The sequence below is a fragment of the Hyperolius riggenbachi genome, chromosome 10 (assembly GCF_040937935.1).
Source record: "Hyperolius riggenbachi isolate aHypRig1 chromosome 10, aHypRig1.pri, whole genome shotgun sequence".
Taxonomy (NCBI): Eukaryota; Metazoa; Chordata; class Amphibia; order Anura; family Hyperoliidae; genus Hyperolius; species Hyperolius riggenbachi.
Window position 1 is genome coordinate 45,999,287 of NC_090655.1, and position 22,852 is coordinate 46,022,138.

Genomic DNA, 22,852 nt, shown 5'->3' on the forward strand with positions numbered 1-22,852 from the left:
AAGTTGAGGGATGCATAAATTCTGCTCAGTATCTGCAATGTCCAGGAATCATTGACATTGACAAAGCTGAAGCTGTGCCAAGGCTGGATCTTTCAACAAGACAATGACCTTAAACACTGCTCTAAATCATCTAAGGCATTCATGCAGAGGAACAAGTACAAAGTTCTGGAATGGCCATCTCTGTCCCCAGACCTGAATATAATTTAAAATCTGTGGTGTGAGTTAGAGAACTGTCCATGCTCAGAAGCCATCAAACCTGAATGAACTAGAGATGTTTTGTAAAGAGGAATGGTCCAAAATACCTTCAATTAGAATCCAGACTCTCATTGGAGCCTACAGGACGCAGTTAGAATCTGTAATTTCTGCAAAAGGAGGATCTACTACATATTGATTTCATTTCTTTTTCGTGGTGCCCAAATGTATGCACCTGCCTAATTTTGTTTAAACAATTATTGCACACTTTCTGTAAATCCAATAAACTTAATTTCACTTCTCAAAAGTCACTGTGTGTGTCTCCTATATGATATATTTAACTGACACTTTTTCATCGTAAAAACAAACAAAGATTTATACAGGAAAATCATGACGATTAACAAGGTTGCCCAAATGTTTGCATGCCACTGTATACTGTATATACTAATTCTAAGATGAACTTCAGTCACTCTCCATTCAAGAAGACTTGCTGAGCAATGTCCATTAATGTTCATCTTCTAAGTCTTCTGGACAAGGGTGCGGTGCGGGGAGGACGATGTGTGGAAGAGGACATGTTTCATTGATCATCCAACCCTAAAGAAAAGATCATTGGAAAAGACTGGTTATAGTGTTTGCTGTCACCTCCTCTAGAGGGGGGCCCTGGATCAAAAGGAGGTAGAATATGAACCCCAACTACCCTGGGCCCCCACGCTGCTGCAGGGGTTGCTACCCACAGTAGGAACGACTCCGATGCTAGCAGAAAAGCTGCAACTACTATCATAGAGGAAAGTATACCAAATAATAGTATATAATAAAAAAAAAAAATGTATGCGCTTTTAATCCTTGTTACACTTTGTTGTTACATTGTTTGTGTTTGCATAGCTGCCAAATTAAATTCCTCAAATGCATGAACTTATCTGACCATTAACCTCCCTGGCGGTGCGCAGTTTCAGAGGCTGCGTCTGCCGGGAGGATTTTTTGTAACAAAATGTGTTTTAGATCTGTTAGCTAGCACTTAGCTAGCTAACTATGTCCCCCAGGGCCCGCCGCACCATTTAGCACCCCCCGATCGCCGCCGGCAATACATACCCCTCCACGATCCCGCGAGAGCCGCAGCTTCCCATTGAGCTTTACTCGTCGCTATGAAGACGACCGGAGATGACGTCATAACGTCATCTGCAGTCCCGATCACCGCCATAGCGAGGCCTGGAGCTGGTTGGGAGGTGGCGCCATCGCGGGATCCCTGGGGGGTATGTATTACGGTGGCGATCGGGGGGGGGGGGAGCGGAGGCACTTGGGGGACATAGTTAGATAGCTAAGTGCTAGCTAACAAATACAAAACACATTTCGCTACATAAAATCCTCCCGGGGCCATGTGATCCCCTGCGGCGGCTAGCTTACCGCCAGGGCGGTTAAAGACCAATTCTGATTCTGTATTATGATCCATCAGGTACCAAAACTACTAGTCCTTGGAGAGGCCCAATTACAATGTAACAGCCTCCGCAGGTTATTGTACTTTAATATGGTGTATTTTCATCTGTGTGGTGGGTGTGGTGTGGGGTTTGGTGTGAATGATAGAAGGACCGGGATGCAGGAAAGCCTACTTACCTCCCTGTGGGTGAGAATAGCAGTGTGGTTGGCCTCAAAAATGGCTCGTTGGGCTATGGCTCTTTGCTCATCATCCCACTCTACACCATTAATGTTCACAATGGCATCCATAATGCTGAAAAAGAGATGAAGGAGATTTAAACGAGGTCAGGTTCTCAAACAGCCAAGATATGATTAAAGGATACTTGAATGCACTTCTACCGTACTCCCCTCAGCTCAGCCCTTGTTCTTAACCACAGGCACTAGAGGCCATGTGAATGGGAGAGTCAAATCTTACTTTGGGCCAGTGCACACCAAAAGCCTCTAGCAGATCCACAAAACACTAGAGGTTTTTGAAGCAGATTTTCATAGCGATTCTAGGCATGTTTAGAGAGATTTTCTAAACATGCCTAGCATTTTTTGAAGCATTTTTGTGTAGCAGATTTCATATATTGTTACAGTAAAGCTCTGGAAAACTGCTCTGATCTAGCATTTTCAGAGCTGTTTTCCACTTTCCTATATTTTAACATTCAGGCAAAAACACCTCAGAAATCTAAAAATGCTGCAGCCCCCGAGTTTGCATTTGTGGAAAAAACGAACCGCTCTGGTGTGCACCAGCCCATTGAAATACATTACCCAAGCGTTTTTTAAAAACGCTTACGAACCGCTCTGGTGTGCACTAGCGCTTTGTTTTATTACTTGCGTTGAGTCAATCCTGGCTACTGGTACTTCTTGCAGAAGGGAGTAGGTGGCATATACATTTAAATGAGTAGAGAATTGAGCTACTTCCTACTCAAACATGCCACCTAGTGTCTGATGTGCATAACTAGGAAGTCCTAACTTTTCAAGAGCACGCCATTGCCGTTCATGCACTGCTCAGCCCATTCACTACAGTGAATGGGCCAGTGCTGCATTTGGACAGTGCACAGGACAGCCATCAGGGGGGCGAGGTGCAACTAACACTAGAGTGAGGGGCCCCCAGTGCTATTCTCACACACAGGGAGGTAAGTAGGCTTTCCTGCCCCCAGGCCCCCCCATACCATTTAAAAATCAAAATTGCAATTCCAGTTTTGACGATCACTTGATTGTCAAAGCTGTGGTTTTTTAACCACCTCCCCCCCTACAGCGGTGTCCCCCCTACTCTTTCTCTCTCACTCTCTCCGCAGCAATAGCGGGCGGCCGGTGCTGTTACTTGCTGTGCCTCTCGCCCACACAGATTGCACCACTAGCTCTGGTCTCCTCTGCCCACGATACCAGGGTGTGCGGCTTGATGACGTCATTAAGTTGCACCCTGGTTCTGCAGACAGAGAGTACTGGAACTGGTGGTGTAATTTGCGCGGGCGAGAGGCACAGTGAGTAACAGCACCAGCCACCCACTATCGCTTCGAAGAGAGGGAGAGAAATGGGGGGGGGGGGGCACTGCTGCAGGGGGAGGATCCTGTACTGCAGCACCTATACTGGCTAACCTGCACTGTGACACCTATACTGGCTACCCTGTACTGCGACACCTATACTGGCTAAACTGTACTGTGACACCTATACTGGCTAACCTGTACTGCGACACCTATACTGGCTAACCTGCACTGTGACACCTATACTGGCTAACCTGTACTGCGACACCTATACTGGCTAACCTGCACTGTGACACCTATACTGGCTACCCTGTACTGCGACACCTATACTGGCTAACCTGCACTGTGACACCTATACTGGCTAACCTGTACTGCGACACCTATACTGGCTAACCTGCACTGTGACACCTATACTGGCTACCCTGTACTGCGACACCTATACTGGCTAAACTGTACTGTGACACCTATACTGGCTAACCTGTACTGCGACACCTATACTGGCTAAACTGTACTGTGACACCTATACTGGCTACCCTGTACTGCGACACCTATACTGGCTAAACTGTACTGTGACACCTATACTGGCTAACCTGTACTGCGACACCTATACTGGCTAAACTGTACTGTGACAGTTGGATGGGCACAGCATCCAGTAGGTGGTCCTGGGGGGGGGGGGGAAAATAGGCCTAATGATGTGTGAGGGGCCCCAACATTTTTAATGGCAGCCCTGCCAGGCGTTATTGCAATGTTCTCCTGTGCAGAGCAATATTGAGAATGTCAGACAGTGCAGTCTGTGCACTTCTGATGTTCTGCTGTACGTTGCTGAAGTGCAATGGCAATGCATATAGTGTGAATGAGACCTTAGACACAGAGCAAAACACATAGTGCAGAGCAGAGCTAAATGCACAGCTCATAAGCAGACTGGCTAGATGTTGCCTTTTTGTGTCAAATGAGACTTCTGCAACTAAAAAAAAAATAAAAATCTGAACACATAAACTAAAGCAGCACAGAAGGAGTTGATAGCATGCTCCATAGGTCATCATGCTGTTTTGATTAAAAAAGGCGGAGCACAGACAAAGTTGCCTGAGAAGTTTACACACTGCAGCCCTGGTAGTCTGATGTAGAGATGGCCCGAACGGTTCGCCGGCGAATGGTTCCAGGCGAACTTTGGGTTGTTCGCATTCGCGGAGAGCCGCAAACTTTTGCGGAAGTTCGGTCCGCCCCCATAGTGCACCATTAGGGTCAACTTTGACCCTCTACATCACAGTCAGCAGGCACATTGTAGCCAATTAGGCTACACTCCCTTCTGGAGCCCCCCCCCCCCTTATAAAAGGCTGTGTCAGGCTTTTCACTCACTCGTGTGCCTGCATTAATTAGTGAAGGGACAGGTGCTGCTGCTGATGCAGACTCTCACACAGGGTAAGATTAGTTAGGCTCTTGTATGCTTCTTAGCTTGCTCCTTGCTGATTCTTATTGCTAAAATAGCACCCCTCAACAGCTCTTTTGAGAGCTAATGTTGTTCTTGTGATCTATTTTTTTTTCTGTGTGGCCCACTGACACTGCATTATACAGCCCTATCTGTTGCAGCTGGACCTTGGTAAATGCTATACTGTGCCAGGCCCTGCTTAACTACACTGCAGTGGGACACCTACCTATGCCTACCTAACTACTGGGACACCTACCTATGCCTAACTACCTATACTGGGACACCTACCCATGCCTAGCTACCTATACTGGGGCACCTACCTATTTCTAACTACCTATACTGGGGCACCTACCTATGCCTAACTACCTATACTGGGACACCTACCTATGCCTAGCTAACTACTGGGACACCTACCTATGCCTAACTACCTATACTGGGACACCTACCTATGCCTTACAACCTATACTGTGGCACCTACCTATGCCTACCTACCTATACTGGGACACCTACCTATGCCTAGCTAACTACTGGGGCACCTACCTATGCCTAACAACCTATACTGGGGCACCTACCTATGCCTAACTACCTATACTGGGGCACCTACCTATGCCTAACTACCTATACCGGGACACCTACCTATGCCTAGCTATCTACTGGGGCACCTACCTATGTCGAGCTACATATAAGAAGATAATAAGGTCGTTGCTTCATTGTGGACAGACCAAATTTGATCAGCTGGACAGTCACTGTTGTTCTATCATTGAGCTACCACAGCCCGGCGACCATATGGGCTTGAAAACCGCCACGGCCTGCACTCTCGCCATGGTGCGCACCAGTCCAGCACGGCCATCACAATGCCAACAGCTGTTTGCGGTGCGTTACACAGTGAGTTTGGTGGGTCAGTGTGAAGCAGTACTCTAATTACACTACCTGATTGATGTATACCCATGCAAGATGTTTGAAAGCACTTTAGGCCTGCAATTTAGCATTCAATGTGATTTCTGCCCATAAAACGCTGCTTTGCATCAAATCCTGATTTTTCCCCGGGACTTTTGGCGTGTATCCCACTCCGCCATGCCCCCTCCAGGTGTTAGACCCCTTGAAACATCTTTTCCATCACTTTTGTGGCCAGCATAATTTTTTCTAGTTTTCAAAGTTCCCCTTCCCATTGAAGTCTATTGCAGTTCGCGAACGTTTGCAAGTTCGCGAACGTTTGCGGAGGTTCGCGAACCGGGTTCACGAACCTAAAATCGGAGGTACAGGCCATCTCTAGTCTGATGTTGCAGGATGTGGCTGGAGGTTCCTAACAAAATCCTATAACTATATAAACAACCTGTGCCATTGGGTTCTGCAGTAGTTCAAGAAAACATTTGTCCCTGGATCTGAGCCTAAAGTGTAAGAAGAGGGAACCCTCTGGAGGAAACAGTAAATTCGGGCGCCTGAGGCTAGTGGACAAATCGGGCGCCGCCATTCACTCCTATAATAAATATCGTTTAATGGGCGCCCGATAGGAAGAAAGGGCGCCGGAGAAAAATAACGTTTTAAAAGCGGCGCCCGGAGACTTAATGTTTTATTACTGCTTCTCATGATTACACATTATTTAATGATTTATACATTTTTAAATATTATTTTTAAACGAAAAACAGTACAATATTTTTTTTCAAACATTATTTTTAAACGAAAAACAGTAGGTTTAGGCACCAACAGGGGGGTCTTAGGTTTAGGCACCAACAGGGGGGTCTTAGGTTTAGGCACTAACAGGGGGGTCTTAGGTTTAGGCACCAACAGGGGGGTCTTAGGTTTAGGCACCAACAGGGGGGTCTTAGGTTTAGGCACTAACAGGGGGGTCTTAGGTTTAGGCACCAACAGGGGGGTCTTAGGTTTAGGCACTAACAGGGGGGTCTAGGGGTTAGGGGTAGGTACAGGGAGGGTTACTTAGGCACCAACAGGGGGGGTCTTAGGTTTAGGCATCAACAGGGGGGTCTAGGGGTTAGGGGTAGGTACAGGGAGGGTTACTTAGTAATTTTTTTTTTAAACGTTATTATACGTTTCACTATTTAAACGAAAGATTAACGTTTTTACAATTGCCGATTTAATGCACATTATTTAATGATTTATAACTTTATAAAATATTAATTTTAAACGAAATACAGTACAATAAATTTTTAAACGTTATCCATGCTTATCGTTAAAAACCCGGCACCCTTTTTTCCCAGCGCCCCTTTTTAATGTACGCCCTCTGGATCCTATAGAGGCTACCCACTCAGTACTCCAGTCACCCAATCGCCATTCGCCAGGCATGGACCCCCCCCCCCCCCAAAAAAAAAACGACAAGGGCTTAGGAATATCGGGGCTTCACTCCTCTTCAAGCACGAGCGCAGCCATGCTGTGCCTACTTGAGTATGGCGGCGCCTGTGCAGTAAGCCAGAAGTATTCAGGCACGAGTACATCAATTACAGCGCAGGAGATTTATGCGGCGCCACCATAGACCGTAATAGGAATTACAGCTATAGCGGTGCACAGTAAGTAACTTCAGCGCCGTCAGAAGACGGTGCTGAAGGACTTTTACAACACTATAATTCGTCCACCAGCAATAGCTGGAAGCCAAATTACATCATTACCCACCATCCACGTGAACCTGGAGGGGGCATAGTAATTAACATCGCCAGGACTTGTGCAGGAGCAGGGTAAGTGTAATGATCGGCTCTGCTGTCTGCACAGGCAGACAGCTGTTTGACCATTTTGTAAATCTGAGTGCGGCAGGTCCCTGGAAAAGAGACCTGTCTCCATTCTGCAAGCTGCAGAGTTGCTGTTCTGGGGAGGAATTTGCATCCACTTGTCATGGAAAATTGCTTAGCTGCTTCCTCTGATGGCTTGCAGTATAAAAAGCATTTCTTCCCAGAATTCCTTGCTTGTCATGATGGTTTGTTCCTGCTGACTTACCTGGAGTCTCAGTCTTTGCTAATAGTTTGTTAAGATTATCTTAGAGTAATTCCTTGGGAGTGCACTAGGCATTTCTTCTAGCATAGTCAGGTTGTATTATCTGTTTGCCTTCTACTGTCTATCTGTTGCGATTGTCTTGTCACCAGCGGCGGTCGACAGGAAATCGTTCTGTCTGTTGGGATCGCATTCACCCTAGCGGTAGTGGCGGTGGTTCCCTCTGTATTCTGCCTTAGGGGTGCTAACCAGAGCAGCGTTTGCTACCGATAGCCCCATCTGTCTGTATGTCGGGATAGCATTCGCCCTAGCGGTAGTGGCGGTGGTTCCTTCTGTACTCTGTCTAGGAGTGTAGGCCAGAGCTGCGGTTGCTGCTGCCTACTCCTTCTCTCTGTCTTGTCTGGTACGAACGCTTGCTGTAGGCTCATTGAGATAACCGTTTAGCAAGCGTTCGCGTTCTCTATTTTCGTGTTTGTGTTACATTGGTTAGTTAGGGTGGCACGCTTATCACTGGGCACCTAACGCATGATGATCGTGTCTTTAACGCATTCGCTGTTGCGAATGAGTGTGGAGTTCGCGTTTACCTAACGTTTGTTATTTTCTTTGACGTTCTGATCATTGTTATTTGCTATGTCTTTCTTGCTACACTTGTGCTCTGTCTGATTCGGTCTTGTTCCACTATTGGTAATCGCCACTCTTATTGGTAATCTCCCACTTTGTTTCAGCTGTTGTGTGTTCACCGTCGCTGGGTGGCGACTAGATTGGTGGACACACATACATTCTGTTTCTGTGCTCTCTCTCTCTTTAAGGGCTATCTTGCCCTGCATTGCTTCAGCTCGTGAAATTCCCATCTGGCATCTGTGGCAGGGCAGAGGCTGTGTTCCTCTGCACTCCACAGCTCCATCTGCTGGTGGGAATTTCTCTCTAAAGGTGCATAGCACCATAGCTGGGTTACGTTAAATTACACGCTTGTAGAGAATTTCCGCAGTGTCAGCGCACATCTTGTGCGCTGACCAGTGACCACGGAATTAATTCCGCAACTGTTACAGTAAGCCTTATATTGGCTGTATACTGTGCCCAAGTCTCCCAGCAGCAATTTCTCTCGTACAAGTTTTCAGGCACGAGTGGCTCGATGCTACTGCATAGCATAGGCGCCGCCATTCTCACTCTTGTGCAGCAGGACTGCTCTTGTGACAGAAGAGGAGCAAGGTCCCTCTGTTAGGAGGGTCCTAGCGAGCGGTGGTAGGACCAGCGAAGCCTTGATTGGATCCAGAGGCTTTCCTCTTTTTAGGTAAGTATGTGTTTCTGAAAACAAGCTTCAGCTCAAGTTTTCTTTAAATACATAGCTCCATTCTTAGTGGTCCCCAGAAAGGATAAACTGCACAGGACTAAGTCTTTCCACAATAGGCAGAGTATGGGCTCACTTTTCCGTCTCATCGAGCTCCATGGCAGCAGATACATGCTCAATGTCAGCGAGGCTCCAGCAGGCGGCGATAGGAACAACAGGGTGGTAGAAGAGGAAAGTCACACACATTTCATTCAGGGTGCTTGGCCCTCCCTGGAAAAGACACAGACAGCCTCTGCTTACCAATATATACTGTAACGCCAGACACAGACATCAGATAGCATGGTTTTCTATGTGACCAGGCTGAAACGCAACAGACTATTATATTTAGAATATCAATGTCAGGGCCGGATTAACACTTGAGGAGCTTGTAGGCACAGCGATTCTAGCGCCCCAAAACTCTGCCCCTCAACACAGGCCACACCCCCAACCCTTATTGTTTACCCTATATAATAAATCCACTGTGTCGCTGCATCCTCCTCCTGTGTGTCTCTGTGTCCGTGCTTTTGCGTACTGTGAATGCATGACACCTGGGCGTCAGTTAAAGCAGGAGGAGGACAGGGCCAGGGGGCGGGTCTGGGCGTGGGTGGGCACAGTGTGTGGGCCCGTGCCGTTTGTGCGCTGACATGCGGCGGATAGCGTGGTGTCAGGGGTGGGAGAGGAAGGGGTGTAAGAGAGGCCTAGAGCCCTTTATTATAACAGGCTTAGGTCTACTAGCATTACATAAAGAGCTAAATGTACAGCAACCTAGCAGTGGTATAAGTCAAAGAGTAGGCCTGCCCACAAAATCTTTGATAAGGCTGCCTCTACTTTAATAATAAAAATATTAAAATAATAATATATTTGACCCTAGTACTTTACAAAATAGGCTATGCACAATCAGGGACGGGGCTACACACAATTGGGTGCGGTGCATGGCAGTGTGTGTGGTCAGTGTGCACTGGTAATCTGCACTGCAGCTGAGGGAGGAAGATACAATACCCACACCGCCCACCATGCTACGCTCACTTTCACAGGAGGCACTTTATTAAGCCTCGGATCTCCACTCCTACCTACGTGCCTGCGGTTGCCAGATTGGTAAGTGACATCGCCCTCCAGCTCTGTTGACAGAAGGGACATTCGGGAAGGGAGGGGAGCCACCTCTGCCACATAAAGTGCCTGTAGACATGTGCCTACAATGCCTTATAGTAAATACAACCCTGATCAATGTATTTATGTATACCGAGACTTACATAAGTGACAGTTTCTCTATCTAGGGTGCTGGCTACACATTCCACCACAAGCTGATCTCCCTGTAGAAATAAAACAAAACACATCAAGGTACAATGTATGGCTGCATTCTGCTGAGACAATTTAATTAGCTGTCAAGATGCAGTTATCCTTTAAAGTGAACCTGAGCCAAAGCTCAGGATCAAAATTAGGGAAGTCTCAGGATCCTATCAAGGATTCCCTTGATACTCAGATGTCCCCCGTCACTGAGAGCAGCTCCCCTTCAGATCGGGGCCACGCTCCTTCCCCTCTTGCAGCGTGGACACGCAGTAGACACATAAGCATTGCCACGCATGCGCAGTAGCACAGAGCCCACGTCTCCAGCTTACAGCAATGCGCGGGTGGGCTCACGCAGCCACAATACAGAAAGAAGAGCTGCCCAGCACCAATGTGATTACCAACAATGCATTGCTGCTAATTTTCAGGGGTAGCGCTCAGTGAGGGGGGACAATACAATACAGAGCGAAGTCTCAATATGATCCCGATGCTTCCTTCTTTTTAGGTAAGTTTCTAATTTTGTACCCGAACTTTGGCTTGTGTACACTTTAAGACAAGCATATATTGCTTTATATTTTTAACCCTTTAGCAGCCAATTTATTTAGAGGCTGGAAAGTGCTCCAGGCCAATTTACAGGGGTTGGACAAAATAATGGAAACACCTAACATTTTGGCATCATAATCTTTGAACATGTTTTAAGCAATCAAAACTTGACATATGTTAATTTTTTTTTGTTTATTATTTTTGTTATTTGATATGTTTAATCAAAATAACTCTTTTTTACAGATATTTAAACCATTGTTGGTTATAATTTATAAAAATGGCAGATCTCTCAGACTTTCAAATAGAGATGGCCCGAACGGTTCGCCAGTAAACGGTTCCCGGCAAACTTTCCGGAAGTTCGATTCGCCCCCATAGTGCATCATTAGGGTCAACTGTGACCCTCTACATCACAGTCAGCATGCACATTGTAGCCAATTAGGCTACACTCCCTCCCTCCTGGAACCCCACCCCCCTTATAAAAGGCAGGCAGCGTCAGGCATTGGACTCACTCGTGTGCCTGCAGTAATTAGAGAAGGGATAGCTGCTGATCTATATGCAAACTAAGAAGCAACAGTTAGAATGGAGTATGTAATAACTGACTGCTTCAGAATTGGCAAAGGAATGCAACAAGGTTCCATATTGTCTTGTATGCTGAATATGTAATGCGGAAAGCTGGTTTGGATGAGTCACATGCTGGAATTAAAATAGCTGACAGTAATATTAAAATCTGAGATATGCTGATGATACCACTCTGAAGGCCAAAACTGAGGAAGAATTGAAGAGCCTAATAATGAATGTCAAACAAGAAAGTGACAAAGCTGCTCTACTGCTTTAGAGCCAGAAAGTCATGTCATCTGTTTCAGTGAATAATCTACAAATATATGGAGAAAAAGTTGAAGTTGTAACAGATTTCATCTTCCTGGGATTAAGATATCTGCAGATAGTGGCTGCAGCAATGAGATTAAGAGACACTTGTTACTTGGGAGGAAAGCTATGGAAAATTTGGACAAGATACTAATGGATAAAGTTATAACCTTACCAAGAAAGATCAAAATAGTTAAAGCTATGGTCTTACCACTTACCAGTAGTAACATATTGCTGTGAAAGTTGACCTATAAATAAGGTCGTACATAGAAAAATTGATGCTTTTGAATTTTGGGTTTGGACTGCCAGAAGATCAAACCAGACAATACTTAAAGAGGAACTGTTGCGGAAATCCTAAAATTGAAAACGCAAATAAGAAGTACATTTCTTCGAGAGTAAAATGAGCCATACATTACTTTTCTCCTATGTTGCAGTCACTTTCAGTAAGTAGTAGAAATCTGACATTGCCGACAGGTTTTGGGAAAAATGTACTTCCTATTTGTATGTGTTTTAAATTTTAAGATTTTTGCGACAGGTCCTCTTTAAAGAAATAAGACAAGAGTGTTCAATAGAAGGGCTGATACTACTATAAAAACTAAAATACTTTGGACACATAGGCCCATATGCAATTTACTTTTTCTCCTTAGTTTTCTCCTAGGAGATAATTTTTCATTGTCTCTTTAAAATAACTTTCCAGTACTTTACAATTGAAAAAGTATTAAAAATTAGGTGAAAAAGTACTATACATTTTTTTTAAAGTGTTTTCTTGCTTACTGGTGGTTTAAAGGGCATTTTACGGACAAGTTTGAAAATATTATCTTGGAGAAAACTCAAGAGAAAAACTGAATTGCATGTGGCCCTAGTGAGAAGGTCAGATTCTTCTGAGAAATCCTCGATCCTTGGAAAAATTGAAGGAAAAAGAAGAAGAGGACGTTAGAGGCTAAGATGGATAGACAGACATATGTGAAGCTATGAAATGCCTATGCAACAGTTGAGAGAAGCCGTGATTGACAGACACATCTGGCATGCAGAAATACATATGGTCACGAAGGGTTAGAGTCGACTAAATAAATGAGGAGAAAATGTGCCTGTCTCAAAGGATAACTGCATCTTCAGAGCAAATTGAACCTTGCAGGTTTATCATTAGAATTATAGAAAATGTATCCATTATGTTAATAAAAAATTCTGAAAAACTATACCTGGCCATACATCACTCGATGTAGTGTATGGCCAGGTTGACTTTTAGACAGAGCCCTCTCTGATCAGAAAGGGTTCTATTTCTTGTCCACACACTACCCAACAATTTCCAATAGATTTTAACATGAGTTGTATATTGCTGTTAACTACAAAATTCTGTTTGCTGCACCTTTAATAAAATAGTCTTTTGCAGTGGTTGTTACCATCTGTATTATAGTGAGGGAGGATTCACACTTATCATTACAAAAAAAGAATGCACCTTTTTACATTCATGATTTTGCGATTCTAATTTCTCTTTTTTTTCAAACTTTCATGTGGAATTTTGCATTTACCAGCAGTTCACGACTAAGGGGTTTTTCACCTTATGGACCAGAACAATTTTCACATTTCAGCGCTCCTTCCATTCATTCTCCACTAACTTTATCCCTACTTATAACAACAAAACCTAACCACAACAAATCTATATCTCGTGTTTTTGTTTTGTTTTTTTGCCACCAATTAGGCTTTTTTTGGGTGGTGTGTTGTGCCAAGAATTATTTTAATCTAAATGCATTTAACAAGAGTAAAAAAAAATTAAAAAAAAAATTATTTCTCAGTTTTCAGCCATCATAGTTTTAAAATAAAATGTGCTACTGTGGATAAAAGCCACACATTTTATTTGGTGAGTTGTCCTTTTTATTACAACATTTTAATTATGTCCCTAGTATAATGTATGGTGACAATATTGTATGTGGAATTAAAGGTGTATTTTTTTCAGTTTTGCATCCATCGCTAATCACAAGATCTAACGTGCAAAACTAACAGTAAGACAGTATAATACCCTCATAGTACATAGTAAAAAAAAGTATATATATATATATATATATATATATATATATATATATATATGTGTGTGTGTGTGTGTGTGTGTGTACACACATGTTTTATTTTGGTAACTATGGGAGAGTAGGGGAAGGAAAGGGGTTGAATTCAGTGTGTTTGGGTGTAATTAACCCCCCCCCCCCCTGTTTTGTCCTCCTGTTTGCTATGCAGAGGGGAGGGGGCGAGGATGAGAAGTAGTCAATATGGGAAAAATTGCAATGTGAATGCAGCTTAATTGCCAATGAAGCTAATTTATAAGAAAAATACATCTGATTAACTTCAAAATTACATGTGACTTTTTTTTGTGCATAGCTCAGTTTTTAAAATGATCGCCTGCATTCCAATTTAATTGCATTGAAACCTACGAACAATGACATATGTGCTTACACAGTATATTTGTATGTATATACACACTTGCACATAGTACTAACACACACACACACACACAGACACACTCACACACGCACGCACGCACGCACGCACGCACACACACACACACACACACACACACACACACACACACACACACTGTACTTATTCTGTGCATATTGTATGCACACCAACACACAGCTGACCACATCTCCCTACATCATGTTTATTATATAAAGCCATGTGACAAAGTTATGACGTACTATTTTGACTTGCATCGTTCCTGGCAAATGCCTAGCTTGTTGGAACCGGAAATCGTATTTCTTATCTTCCACCAAAGTCCCAATATAAGTGCCATTTCTAGAAATAAAGCAAAGATTGAGAGTTATGTGTCAGGCTCAGGACTGAAAACATAGCTGGCAGTAACATTTGGGTAAAGAAAGTGTCGTGTTGAGACCATGTGTTTCATGGGTGACTTATTGTGTACATTTAGTCTCTAGCAATAGACTTGTACTAAGACCAGCTGTCACCAACGAGAGTGATGCTACTCAGTCACTGGATGACCAGAGGGAGTGAGTGCCACGTGGAAACAGACCCTCCTAATCCAAGTCTGGTGCAAGTATAGCCTCTAAGGACAAGTGGCAGCACAAAGTGGTTTGTGTGACATGAGATTGATTCCTCCGGATCTCAACCATCTTAATCTTTATAGACTGAGAAATGTTTGTGATCTGGCTGGAAGCAGTCTTACTTGCTAATGCTTCTTGTAATTATATTATTAAAGCGACAGCCCAGCCTATGGAGTTTACATTTAAAGGATAGCAGAGCTGAACTAAGTAGGAAAAATAGGGGCAGCTGGCGTGTACTGTAAGCTGTCCTGATGCCCACTACACTCCCAGTTCTCCTCTGTCCCCCTTCTTTACTGTCTAAATGTCCCCGGCAGCCTCTTCTGAGTCATCCGGGTCGTGCACTAGCACGCTGGCCTGGCTGCATGTGTCCTACATGGCTGCATGTGTCCTACTAGAGGCTGCCGGGGGGCATTTCGGTAGGAAAGGAGGGGGACAGAGGAGAACGGAGGCATCAGGACAGTACACGCCCGCTCCCCCTATTTTTCCTGCTTAGTTCAGCTCTGGTATCCTTTAACCACTTCAGCCTACAGCGTCGTTTCACCTTATGCATCTGAGCAACGTTCACCTCCCATTAATTTGCCAATAACTTTATCACTACTTATCACAATTCATTGATCTATATCTTGTTTTTTCTGCCACCAATTAGGCTTTCTTTGGGTGGTACATTTTGCTAAGAATTATTTTTTCCTAAATGCACTTTAATGGGAATATTAAGAAAAAAATGGAAAAAAATTCATTATTTCTCAGTTTTCAGTCATTATAGCTTTAAAATAATTAAAATAATACATGCTACCATAATTAAAACCCACATATTTTATTTGCCCATTTGTCCCGGTTATTACACCATTTACGTCCCTATCACAATGTATGGCGCCAATATTTTATTTGGAAATAAAGGTGCATTTTTTCAATTTGCGTCCATCACTACTTACAAGCTTATAATTTAAAAAGGTATAGTATATACTCGCTTGACTTGTATATTAAAAAAGTTCAGACCCTTAGGTAACTATTTATGCTGTTTTTTTTTATTGTAATTTTTTTTTTTATTTAAAATTTTATTTGGGGTTTTTCGGAGTGGGGAAGTAAACAGGGGATTTTAAATAAAATTGATTGTGTATATTTTAAAGAAAAAAATATGTATATGTAGTTTTACTATTTGGCCACAAGATGGCCACAGTGAGTTTTTTGATTTTTTTGTCCTGCAAGCGAAAGCTCTCACTTACAGGACACAGAAAAATTGCGGCTTTCCAGAGAAAGCTGTCGGTTTTTCTTAGGGGGACATAGATCAATGAATGGGATCTGTATTCCCATTCATTGATTTCAGGGGCAGCGAAAGTTGGCGGGAGCACGCACGGCCTCGCAGCAGCTGTGTAGTTTATCTGGTCGGATATATCGGTCCAGATAGACCGAAGTGGTTAAAGAGGAACTGTAGTGGAAATAACAATGAATACTATTATTTTTTCCCCACAATATTCATTTATAAAGTATTTAATCAGTGTTTCTCCTTTGCAAAAACTTTCCTCAACCTGATCTACATTCTGAAATTTATCATAGGTGATAACATCTTTATTCCTGTCAGGTGCAGCTCTGTGGAATGTTTTTTTCAGAGAATTTTGAAGCCAGTGAAAATACCCGGTCTCCCAGAATGCTCTGGGAAGAGAATTCTGCACAGCTAAACAGCTTAGGCTAAGCATCACTGGAAAGGCAGGGCTACATATCAATATACAGCAATATATAGACATGCAAAGTGTTTTTGATGCTGAAACCAAGAAGATTACTGTAAAAGTGGGTATTGCAATTTGCAAATAATGTACTGAATTTGGCTATACATCACTACTAGAACAGTATGATGCGTATATAACGTATGCCTGAGGCTCTACCTACCTGTATTGTAGCACCCGCATTCCGCGTACAGTAAGGTGTCCATGCAGCAGGTAGGAATAGATAGTGAAGTCTGGTGTCGGGTGACCCAACATCTGCAAAGTGGGAAGTACATTCTTAGTTAACTTATCAAGACTAGCAGTTTTGTAGCCAGGCTGTAGCAAGTGTGGCTGAGAGGTCAGTGAATAAGTAACTATGTGATTGTGGCTGGATAGTGTAATTTCAAAACAGTACTGAAAAAAAAAAGTTTCACTTACCTGGGGCTTCTGCCAGCCCCCTGCAGCTGTTCTGTGCCTGCGACGTTAGAAAACGATCCTCCAGTTCCCGCCACGGCTCCGTTTCTTTACCTCTGGTTTACAAGTTGACAGCCACTATATTTGCCTGGCCCTGGCCACGCGCATCTATGTTCATGCTCCCATTGCCAGGACTGTGCTGCAGAGGCGCAGTACTAGAAAATCTTTACTGCGTCTGCGCAGGACGCTCCCGAGGACGGGAGTGCATACAAGGATGCAAGCGGCCAGGGCCATGCATCCCTAGGAGGACGCGCGCAGCTCAGAGCAGCCTTTATAGGTTAAGGAGGCGAGTCTGAGGTGTGTCAGCTGATTCCTGCGGTCAATTGACACTTGCTGCAGGGATGTTGCTGATTGATCTTATTTTCCTGGGGGCTTGGTCTGTGATCTATCCCTTCTGTCAGTTCGCTGATCACTAGGGCCTTGCATTTCTGTGCTTAGTCTAGTTAGTTTAGGATCAAATGGGGTGAGAAGTAGGGCTGTGTGGCTCTCCCTATTGGCTGTCTGGCTCTCTGGCTCTAGTTAGTTTATTGAGCTATATGTAGCTCAATAAACTAATTAGACTAAGCACAGAAATGCAAGGCTCTAGCGATCAGCGAACTGACAGCTATAGGGAGACTGCCAGAAACAACACGCTGAGTCACATCTACAGGGGAGCCAGGGATGTGTCTGAACAAAGAGGAAGTGGAAGCTTCCTGCAGCTGCTCAACATTGTCAGAGCAGCCTCCGGAGACAACACCAGATAAGTTTGTTACACACAGGGAGATTCTTGCCTTTGCCGATGACAAGAGACAAGCAAGCTTCTACTGCTCTCTGCAGTGAAAAGAAAGAATTTTACACACAGGAAATGTGTGGAAATGTTTTTAAATATTATTTTATGTAACTAAGTGTAGTTACTGAAATTATAGTTTTGGGAATATAATCCCACTTTAAGTACAGAAGTAACTGATAAGTTCATTTCAACACATGAAATAAGCAAACTCCATAATACATCATGTTAAGATAGTAAGAAAAAAAAAAAAACTCTTAGGGATGGAGAAGCCTCTAGATGCAAATGAGGCTTCCCCTGTCCTTCTCTCCCCCGGCAGTCCAGCACTGTAATCCCCTGAAGAGCAGGAAGATAAATATTTACCTACCGTGATGCAGCGCAGTCGAAGTAGCGGCTTCCTGTTTAATAGTGGAAATTGCCAAGCCCTATTGGGTCACTTGCACCTGCGCAGTAGAGGGGACCCAATGGGGCTTGGTTATTTCTGCCTGAGCCCATCGGAAAGCCACTACTGCACCTGCGCTGTTGCCAGGGAAGATAAATATTGCTGTGCCTGTGCAATACTTGTCAATGGAACTTTTGGGGGAGCCAGTGCAGGATCCTCCAGGCTACAGAGGATGGGGGAAGTCTCACTGGGTTCCTCAGGCTTCCCCCTTCCGAGGTAAGTATCCCATGGGGGCAGTTTTTTTTCCTACAGTTCCTTCTTAAGTATTTCCATACCATTTGCCCCACTAGCCATGTGTTTTTTGTCTTTTATGGGGGGAAGGAGAATGGAGGGGGGAGCTACTTACTTCGGGGATCAATCCAGTGTTGCAGAGTCCATAATTTCTAAAGAGTTTGGAGGCAGGTGGGATAAATTGTGCGGGAAAGGTAAAGATACCGGTCATCAGGACTCCTCCGTCATGTTCCCGTAACTGCGCAGTGTAGTACACTCTGATGCCTGAGCTGTCCAAAATCCCTGCAAGACAGACATACAGCATAGTGCTTAGGGAGCCAGCCACTAGAGTAATGACAGCAGTAACAGAACTAGCAATCACTATTATGTTGATGGCTGTGGTTGGAGGACCAACTGTGACTAGACTTATACCTTTAGATCCTCCCCCACTCTTCACCAATAGAAGGACAATGCTAAAACGGGTAAACAGTGGTGCCAAAACAAGTATAACATAGTGTGGTCGGTTGAATTTGGGACCATGTGGCTCGGAACCCGTCACATTCAGCACCATTTTGTCACCGGACAGCAGGACTGGGTGTGCGTTCCATTTAACTCTGATACTTCCCACGTCCAGCTTGAATCAGGAAGCATCGGAGCTAAATGAAGCGCACCCCATCCTGCTATCCAGTGTGGAAATGGTGCAGATTGGGTTCTGAACCATTCAACCATGTGGTCTCACGTGGAATTCGAACAACACTAAAAAATAGATTAAAACCAGTTTAAAGAGAGGTAGGGATGTGCAGGGGGCCCGATGGCTCTTAGTTACGCCCCTGCTTACCAGCTGTAGAGCAGGTCAGGCAGCCAGCAATCAGTATTCTCTTACAAGTCTGTGCATGAGTCATTCATTTTCTGTCCAGTGCATTCCCGGCATCCCTTTAGATGTGCATCTGTGGTAACTTGAGAGAGCTCTTTTGTGTATCAGTACACAGATATGCACATTGCCTTTTTAAATGTCTTCTCCTTCCTTGCCATTCTGAAGTCCTGTCCTCCAGAGTTTAGGATCAAATGGGATGAGAAGCATGACTGTCTGGCTCTCCCTATAAACTGTCTGCTACATCTGTCAATGTTACCTCTTGGAGATTGTAAATTACCGGCTGGTCAGAGCTGAAGATAAATACTGAACACTTTTACTTGATTTACTGAAGGTTTAAGAATTGCAATTTCTTGACATTTATTGAGGTATTTACCGCAGAAGTTGATAATTTATCTCACTAGTCAGTAATTTTACTTTTGAATGCAGTAATAGGTTTACTGAATTGGCATTTAGCATTGTGATTGGTAAAATTAGCTGTTTTCTGCATTACCGAATGCAGTAATGCTTATTGAATTCAAGCCTATAAGTGCACTTGCAAAATCTTTTTATTGACATAAACTCCAAATGCGAACAGTTAACCAGCCCAAAACTATGCCAGGAGAATTGTAAAATCAAATTCATCACCAGTCAGAGCTCTTCCCTCTACTAGAAAAAGACAGTGTTAGTATGTTATCATAATAAATGCTAATTACCCGGCTTGTTTTCAAAGTTGCTGTAATGAATTTCTATTCGGACGAATTGTGGGGCATCCTCGACCCCTATAGGAATCCCCATTTGCCTGGGATAGTCAATAGGCTGCAAAGAAGAAAACAGACTTGTGATGGATTCACCAATGTGTTTAAAACAAACTCAGAGTTTCTCTCTCTTTCACATTTCATTTAAAAATCCTCTTTACCTCCCTGGCCGTATGATTATTTCTGGATTTTAGGGTCTAAAAACGTTGCAATTTTTTGGCATGCTTTTAGACCTTAAAGAGAACCGAGGTGGGGTTCTGACAATACTATCTGCATACAGAGGCTGGGTCTGCCTATACTGCCCAGCCTCTGTTGCTATCCAGATCCCCCCTAAGCCCCCCCTGTGCTCTGCTATCCCCCATAAATCCCAGCTGCGCTATCGTTACGCAGCGTGTCACGGCGGGCTGTTTTTACCTATGTACTGTCAGTCTCGGCACTCCCCCTGCCTCCTGCATAGCTCCGGTCCCCGCCAGTGTCCCTTCCCTCCCCGCTGATTGGAGGGAAGGGATGCGGGCGGGGACCGGAGCTATGTAGGAGGCGGGGGGAGCGGTGAGACTGACACTACAGAGGTAAACACAGCCCGCACAGCACGGCTGTGATTTATGGGGAATAGCAGAGCGCAGGGGGGGGGGGGGCTTAGGGGGGATCTAAATAGCAACAGAGGCTGGGCTGTATAGGCAGACCCAGCCTCTGTATGCGGATAGCATTGTCAGAACCCCACCTCGGGTTCTCTTTAAAACCAGGAAAAAAATCATACCTCAGAGAGACCCTGTACTTATTTACCTCTCTGGGATCCAGCGCTGCAGTTCTCCCTCTGTCCTCCGGGTGGCACTGTAAACCTATAGAGAGATTGCCAGCTGTCATCATGACGACAAACAACCAGAAGGATTGACAGCCACCGAGGAATGGAAGGAGAGTGGCTGCCAGCGTCTGGATCCTGGGGGAGATGAGTTGAAATGCCCGCTGCGCTCCATAGACCTTCCAGGTTCTACCCCGAGTCAGGCTTGGGATTACCGCTCCTGAATTTTTCTATCACGAGCCTGACTCGGCTACCACCAGGGAGGTTAAAATACCCTTTGGCTGGGGTTAGAAAAATCACATGGTGGGCTAAATTACAACAAGAACAAATAACATTTGTAAAGCGCTTTTCTCCTGTAGGACTCAAAGCACATAAGCATGGCTCAGACCATCATGGTACAGAGGAAGAATTTTATAAGTCCGGAAATGCCAGGCTAAACAGGTGGCTTTTCAGTCTGGATTTGAATAGCTCCAGGGATGGTGCTGTATTTACTGGGTGTGGCAGGGAGTTCCAAAGAGTAGGGGCAGCATGACAGAAGGCTCTGTCTCCAGATTTTTTGAGGTGCACTCTGGGAGTGACCAAGTTTATAGAACTTGCTGATCTGAGGTTGTGAGAGGTGTGGTGCAGCTTCAGCAAGTCCTTCATGTATCCAGGGCCCAGATTGTGCAGGGATGTAAATGTCAGCTTAAAAAGCCTGGCTCTGCTCGTTGTTGCCGGGGTGCCCCTGTTAACAATCCCTGGTGGTCTTCATATTTGACAAAAATACTCCAGTCGAATATGAAAACCAGGAACTTATCCATAGTGACAGTGTCTGAATCGGAACTGTGCAGGTGCAAGTTCCAAACTATGCAAATACAGTGAAAGGAATTGCTTGCAGGCTCAGCTTGAAACTCGTGCCTTCGCACTTCAGAATAGCTTTGCTCTGCTCAGATAGACTTCCGGGCGACGCAGGAAATATGAGGAGGGAGGACAGAGAACGAGGGGGACCCCAACAACAATGAGCACTGCTAAGTGCTAGGTCCTGACATCATACTGTGGGAGCCATGTTGCATTGTGGGAAATAACACCTGTTTCCAACTGCCATGCAACCAGTATCTCCCTCTGTGCATATGTATATCTATAAAAAAAACAATCTTTTAGCTTATCACATTTTTAGGGGGTGTGGTTATAAATAATGGCAGTTGGTGCTGTCTGTTTTTTTCATGTCTCCCAGTAATAAAGATGATTACGTGCAGTCTGATTGTAGATCAAACAATATAAACAAATTGCATGGCCAGGGCCAGGTTTAGGCCAAGGCCTCCTAGGCCATGGCCTAGGGCTCCACAGGAGCAAGGGCACCAATGCAGCAGGCTAAACTGGTGCAGCATTTGCAAGCTTGCAAATGCTGCAATGCAGGGTGATCAGGCGAGTGCCTGACTGCGGTACTCTGCTGTCAGCGGCACTGTGCAGCGGCCTCCTTGCTCTCTGTGGACATTTGCATTGCGGCCAGTGGCTATGGACATGGGCAGCATTGGAGACGGAAAGGAAGAGGAGACTTCTCCATTGGAGACGAGTGGAAAATGAGCGACACTGCTGTGGTGTGAAGGCGAGCTGGCTACCTATATAGGTCTCCCCGCCGCAGCTCACTCGCTCTGCAGTCCCTATATGCTCCTGACCCTGTCTATCAATGTAAGCATTTGCTTACATTGATAGGCAGGGTCAGATGTCAATGAAAGCTGCTCCCAGCCGGCTCAACGGCTGAGGTTCCCGACGTGCGGCGTGGGCGGCGATTGCGGTGGGTATGTGCGGCGATTAGTCGATATTCTAGTGATGATCGTAATCAGCTAATTATGATTACCTAAAATTTTGCATAAATTTTCGCAATAATGTCTATTATAATTATGATTTGTAAATTCAATTGATTTTGTATGATCATTCTTAATTTCTAGTAAATTTTCGCTTAAATTTTGCGTAATTTTGTGCTGACGTTAGCAGTGAATAAAAAAGCCTTCATACATGCTATTGTCACCAAAATTGATACATCTGTTGTGGAGAATAGTGGAGGAAGAAGAGGAGGAGAAGGAAGAGGAGGAGGAGGAGGAAGAAAAGGAGGAAGAGGAGGAGGAGGAAGAGGAGGAGGAAGAGGAGGAGGAAGAGGAGGAAGAGGAAGAGGAGGAAGATGAGGAAGAGGAGGAGGAAGAAGAGGAGGAAGAAGAGGAAGAGGAGGAAGAGGAGATGGAGGGGGAGGAGGAGGAGGAGGAAGAGGAGGAGGAGGAAGAGGAGGAGCAAGAGGAGAAGGAAGAGGAGGA

At 44.6% G+C, this 22,852-nt stretch overlaps 1 protein-coding gene across 1 annotated transcript in view; it reads right to left on the minus strand.

Annotated features, from left to right (window-relative positions):
* Nucleotides 1-696: 696 nt before the first annotated feature.
* The window catches only part of LOC137536656 (putative DBH-like monooxygenase protein 2), a 42,846-nt gene continuing 20,690 nt past the window's right edge, over nt 697-22,852 (minus strand). The window contains exons 6-13 of the mRNA XM_068258898.1: nt 19,724-19,826; nt 18,294-18,460; nt 16,450-16,541; nt 14,203-14,299; nt 10,072-10,131; nt 8,919-9,052; nt 1,801-1,915; nt 697-786 (exon numbers count right to left, since the gene is read on the minus strand). Coding sequence (XP_068114999.1) covers nt 697-786; nt 1,801-1,915; nt 8,919-9,052; nt 10,072-10,131; nt 14,203-14,299; nt 16,450-16,541; nt 18,294-18,460; nt 19,724-19,826 — 858 coding nt within the window. The remainder of the gene's footprint in view (nt 787-1,800; nt 1,916-8,918; nt 9,053-10,071; nt 10,132-14,202; nt 14,300-16,449; nt 16,542-18,293; nt 18,461-19,723; nt 19,827-22,852) is intronic.